Source organism: Petromyzon marinus, chromosome 18 (assembly GCF_048934315.1).
Source record: "Petromyzon marinus isolate PM22_M1 ecotype Great Lakes invasive population chromosome 18, UKy_Petmar_22M1.pri1.0, whole genome shotgun sequence".
Lineage (NCBI taxonomy): Eukaryota > Metazoa > Chordata > Hyperoartia > Petromyzontiformes > Petromyzontidae > Petromyzon > Petromyzon marinus.
In genome coordinates this window covers 1,529,577-1,535,576 of record NC_133684.1, presented here as the reverse complement: position 1 = coordinate 1,535,576, position 6,000 = coordinate 1,529,577, and the positions used below count along the sequence as shown (strand labels likewise).

The window sequence follows — 6,000 nt, the reverse complement described above, 5'->3', positions numbered from 1 at the left end:
TGTGTCTGACGTGCCACACTACACAAGCCAGTAGCAATCAACTGGTGCAATGGAATGCGCATGTTTGACATAATGGATCTATTTAAATGACAAGTCCTCTTGTAAGGTCTTGTGTTTGGGAACATCGTTGATGATTACCTTGTTTTTTTCTACAAAGGTACGTTTTTTTTGTAAGTCCAACGTACAATGTTGTTGTTTTCATTATTAAAATATTTCTGTGGAAATGTCACTTGAGGCAGAACATCTCGTCTGCAAGGGTGTCCAGGACGGGTGTTGATGGACGGGTGTTGATTGACGTGTGTCGTACACATGCAAATACACATTTTCAATCTATAAATTGTACACTATGCATACGAATGATCAATCTGATTGTTACACATTTGTTTCAACCTCGGTTAAACCTTTACATGTACACTAATTGCCCAAGCTTAATACATTTATTTTTTACTGAACACTTACTATTAGAAAGGAAATCAAAGGGGAAGTCCGTGAAGGAAGAAGTGGTTATCATGGATGTACAGTGGTTTGACACTCGAACGCCTTCAAAATCAGATGGCGCAATTTGCTGGTCATGCAGAATGCTTCTCAGATACAGACTTGGACAAAAGGCGAAAAATGCCTCACTCGTGAGGAGCTTTTAATGGTTTTCATCACAAGTGCCTGTGAATGGGGTCATAATTGGTGACTTTATAGCACACCCCCCTGCCATAATTTCCAAAATTGTAGGCTTGCTCCTTGTCTGACATGCCATGGAATATAAACAACGCCAGGAACGCCACGAGGTGGGCAGGAAATAGCAGTAGAGCACCAGAATCGTGCATCTGTCTGAATGGAGTATTTTTCCTGAAGTGTTATCCCCTCCTATGCATTCATATCTAACGGGTGCTCCAGTTTCCTTCCACCTAACATGTATATCCCTCTTGTCACTCCACTGGCTGGACGAAGGCCTTTCCATAATTCCGCTGCTCTACGAGTCTTGGTGATTTATTAAATGCTGATTGTTAAAGGAACCGGTTGACACCCATCGAGGCACTGGTTTGAGTCTTCAGCAGCCCACGTGTTTATGTATCCACCACTTGGCGTCGCCAGCCCTCACGGACCAGAGACGCCACAAGCCCTCTCCGCTCTCCGTGGTGTGAGCTGTTCTTGTCGCTCCGTCTCTGCGGTTGGAGATCCTCCTCCGTCCCAGGCACGTTTCCTCCTTTCACCGACAGTTCATCGCCGGACTTGTCCCAGTGGCCATTATCCTCTCGAGCCAGGGGTCCTGCTCAAGATCACTTCGTTTTATGAAGTCGGCGTTGTGTCTCCTTTGCGATGTGTTCTCGAAGCCACGCGTTTCTCCGTCTCGGTGTTAATCCCCGTCAGTCATCTCCACGTGCGACCTTTCAGCTTTCGTCGCTCCGTATTCTGCATCTACGTCTGGTGTGTTTGCATTGATCACGTTGCATTTCCAAGAAGCACTGCATCACGCTTTCCTTTGCCCATTGATTTAATCATCTTGATCCCGGTCCGCCTTCACTTATAATTACACTAAATACGCAGCGCACGAGATAAGACAAAGCCCCCCCCCCCCCCTGTATAGCCTTTAACTGACTTGGGGGCAAGTGCTGTTAGCGAGCGCCTATGAAGGCCGGCAGGGCACGACGAGGGTGGGTGACCACCCCCACGACGAGGGTGGGTGACCACCCCCACGACGAGGGTGGGTGACCAGCACCACGATGGGGGTGGGTGACCAGCCCCACGATGGGGGTGGGTGACCAGCCCCACGACGAGGGTGGGTGACCAGCCCCACGACGAGGGTGGGTGACCAGCACCACGACGAGGGTGGGTGACCAGCACCACGACGAGGGTGGGTGACCAGCACCACGACGAGGGTGGGTGACCAGCACCACGACGAGGGTGGGTGACCAGCACCACGACGAGGGTGGGTGACCAGCACCACGACGAGGGTGGGTGACCAGCACCACGACGGGGGTGGGTGACCAGCACCACGACGAGGGTGGGTGACCAGCACCACGATGGGGGTGGGTGACCAGCACCACGACGAGGGTGGGTGACCAGCACCACGATGGGGGTGGGTGACCAGCACCACGACGAGGGTGGGTGACCAGCACCACGATGGGGGTGGGTGACCAGCACCACGACGAGGGTGGGTGACCAGCACCACGATGGGGGTGGGTGACCAGCCCCACGACGAGGGTGGGTGACCAGCACCACGACGAGGGTGGGTGACCAGCACCACGACGAGGGTGGGTGACCAGCCCCACGACGAGGGTGGGTGACCAGCACCACGACGGACCGACCGCCTTTGTCTCCCCTAGTGGCGATGGGCCTCGTTTGAGGCCGAGTCGATCTAGAGGCGGCTCAGGACACGGTTCGGATAATCGTCACTCCACACATCATCCACACACCATCCACACACCATCCACACATCATCCACTCAACACACATCATCCACACACCACTCGACACATCCACAAACATCCACACACATTCACACACCATCCACACACATTCACACACCATTCGACACACATCCACACATCATCCACAGACAACCACACACATCCACACATCACTCGACACACATCCACACATCATCCACACACCACTCGGCACACATCCACACACATCCACACACAACCACACACATTCACACACCATCCACACATCATCCACACACATCCACACACATCATCCACACACATCCACACACATCATCCACACATCATCCACACACATCATCCACACATCATCCACACACATCCACACACATCATCCACACACATCCACACACATTATCCACACATCATCCACACACATTCACACACCATCCACACATCATCCACACATCACACACACATCCACACATCACACACACATCCACACATCACCCACACATCCACACACATCCACACATCACCCACACATCCACACATCACCCACACATCCACATATCATCCACACACCGCTCTTGTTCCGATGTGTCCGCTCCACTATATCGTGTACTGCCATAATTAGTGTAGTGTTATAACTAGTATAGTGTTATAATTAGTGTAGTGTTATAACAAGTGAAGTGTTATAACAAGTGTAGTGTTATAACTAGTGGTGTTATAACAAGTGAAGTGTTATAACTAGTGTAGTGTTATAACAAGTAAAGTGTTATAACAAGTGTAGTGTTATAACTAGTGTAGTGTTATAACTAGTATAGTGTTATAACAAGTGTAGTGTTATAGCTAGTGGTGTTATAACAAGTGAAGTGTTATAACTATTGTAGTGTTATAACAAATGTAGTGTTATAACAAGTGAAGTGTTATAACTAGTGTAGTGTTATAACAAGTAAAGTGTTATAACTAGTGTAGTGTTATAACAAGTTAAGTGTTATAACAAGTGAAGTGGTATAACTAGTGTAGTGTTATAACAAGTTAAGTGTTATAACTAGTGTAGTGTTATAACTAGTGTAGTGTTATAACAAGTGTAGTGTTATAACAAGTGAAGTGTTATAACAAGTGTAGTGTTATAACTAGTGTAGTGTTATAACAAGTGTAGTGTTATAACGTAGTTAGTGTTATAACTAGTGTAGTGTTATAACTAGTGTAGTGTTATAACGTAGTTAGTGTTATAACTAGTGTAGTGTTATAACAAGTGTAGTGTTATAACTAATGAAGTGTTATAACAAGTGTAGTGCTATAACAAGTGTAGAGTTATAACTAGTGTAGTGTTATAACGTAGTTAGTGTTATAACAAGTGTAGTGTTATAACAAGTGATGTGTTATAACAAGTTAAGTGTTATAACAAGTGAAGTGTTATAACTAGTGTAGTGTTATAACTAGTGTAGTGTTATAACGTAGTTAGTGTTATAACTAGTGTAGTGTTATAACTAGTGTAGTGTTATAACAAGTTAAGTGTTATAACTAGTGGTGTTATAACTAGTGTAGTGTTATGACTAGTGTAGTGTTATAACAAGTGTAGTGGTATAACTAGTGTAGTGTTATAACAAGTTAAGTGTTATAACTAGTGTAGTGTTATAACTAGTGTAGTGTTATAACAAGTGAAGTGTTATAACTAGTGTAGTGTTATAACAAGTTAAGTGTTATAACAAGTGTAGAGTTATAACTAGTGTAGTGTTATTTAAACCATTGCCAATCACTCCAAAGGTTCAGCTCCTACCCCGGGCGGTGAAGGAGGCCACTCGCCTCGCGCGCTCATTGGCCACGCGGCGATCAACAAACGGTGACGTCACCGCGCGCGTAGCAACGCGGGTTCGTCCACCTTGGCCCTCTCCGCAGACACCCAAGGGGGTGCTTCATCACAACACGACTAAAAAACTAATTACCTACAATCACTTTTGCTGAGATGTTTAAATCCATATAGTTATAGTTAAATTATAATTCATGATTGTTGCGTAGTTCATATCGTACCACGCATTAGGATTACTTTTGTTAATTTGTTTGAACCACAGCACCCCTGCATGGAGTAGAGGTGAGGCAGGGGGCGGGGGGGGCCACTTGGTATGGTCCGCCCTGGCCAGGATGGATGTAAAGTAGTCCGGGTCGTGCGGGCGGAGCGTTCCGCGGGGCGGCCCGGGCGGCGCGGAGGGAAGCAGGGACGGAGACGTGAGCCGCCCCGGCGGCGGCAGCAGCGGCAGTAAAGCAGCGGCGCTGTCGGCGGCAATAACAACAAGGACGATTGTAATAATTTGAATCCTAACAACAAAAACAAAACAACAACGACGACGACAATACGAGAATAACGAAGGCGAGGAGGGGCGGTGGCGGTGAGGGGAAACCCTCGCACCGGCCCGGTTTGGCGGCGAGCGGATCGGGAAAGGGGGGCTCTGGTGAGGGGGGGCCCTAGGGCACGGTGGCTGTAACCCCGTGGGCAGCAGCGGCGGCGGCGGGAGCTGCTCGGTGTCTCTCTCGCCGAGTGTGTCCGTGACGGTGTCTCTTCTGCTGCTGCTGCTCGTCTTCACGGTGGGGGGACACGGGCCGAGAGAGCGCCGCCGCGAACCTGGGCTCGGGCAGCTGGAGGGGACGCGGCGGCGGCGGCGGCGGCGTGTGATGGAGTGAGGGCGGCGCGGAGCTCAGCATGGCTTCGTGCTCAAGGTAGCGTGCGTCGGGTCGTCTTCGTGGTGGTGGTGGCGGTTAATGTGGTGGTGGTGAATGTGGTGGTGGTGGTGCTGGAGGCCGTGGTTGTTTTTTTGTTGGCGGTGGTTGTGGTGATGGTGTGATGGGTTGCCGGCGGTCGTGGTTATTGTGGCGGGTGGAGGGTGAATGGTGTGAGGTGAACGTGGTTTGGTGGTGAGGTGGAGGTGAGGTGGAGTTGATGAGGTTGATGGATGTGGTTGATGTGAGATTGTAGTCCGTGGCACTAGAAAGTGGAGGCGACATGGTGGTGGTCAGATGATGCCGTGGAGGTAAGATGGTGGTGAAGATCATGGCTATAGAAAGCTGGAGGTACAGTGTAGTGATGGTTGATAGATGGTGGTTGATGGCACTGATAATTGTAATGAAGGTGGGAGGATGGTGATGAATGAGGTTAGATGGTGTTGGTTTTACTATTGGAGATAGCGGGGTGAAATGCCTCTGTGGTGGTTAATACTGAGGTGGTGTTTAATGGTGGATGTGGGCGTTCAAGGTACAGAGGTAATGGTAGTGAAGGCAAGGTGGTGGTGGAATTCAGATGATGGTTGTTGGTGGATGCAATATGATGGTACTGTTGGAGGTCATGTTGATGAAAGTGCAGGTGACATGGTGGAGGATAGATGTTGAACGTCGGTGGTGGAAGTCGTGGTGGTTCCGGTGATGACAAGAGAAGATGGTACTTTTAGAGGTCCTAATGACGAATTATGAGGTAGTGAGGGAGATTAATTATTTCACTGGCAGAAGAGTCGAGGATGTTTTTAAGATGGTAGTGTTTGGAGGCTTGCTGGTCGTGCTGATGAATGTATGGCTACCATGTCAAACGAGGTGGTGGCGATAATTGTGAGAGTCTTGGTGG

At 48.9% G+C, this 6,000-nt stretch overlaps 1 protein-coding gene across 1 annotated transcript in view; it reads left to right on the top strand.

Moving 5' to 3' along the window:
* The first annotated feature begins 4,522 nt into the window (after positions 1-4,522).
* Positions 4,523-6,000, top strand: part of LOC116943533 (AF4/FMR2 family member 4-like) — a 67,332-nt gene continuing 65,854 nt past the window's right edge. Inside the window, exon 1 of the mRNA XM_032956444.2 lies at positions 4,523-5,105. Coding sequence (XP_032812335.2) covers positions 5,089-5,105 — 17 coding nt within the window. The 5' untranslated portion in view covers positions 4,523-5,088. The remainder of the gene's footprint in view (positions 5,106-6,000) is intronic.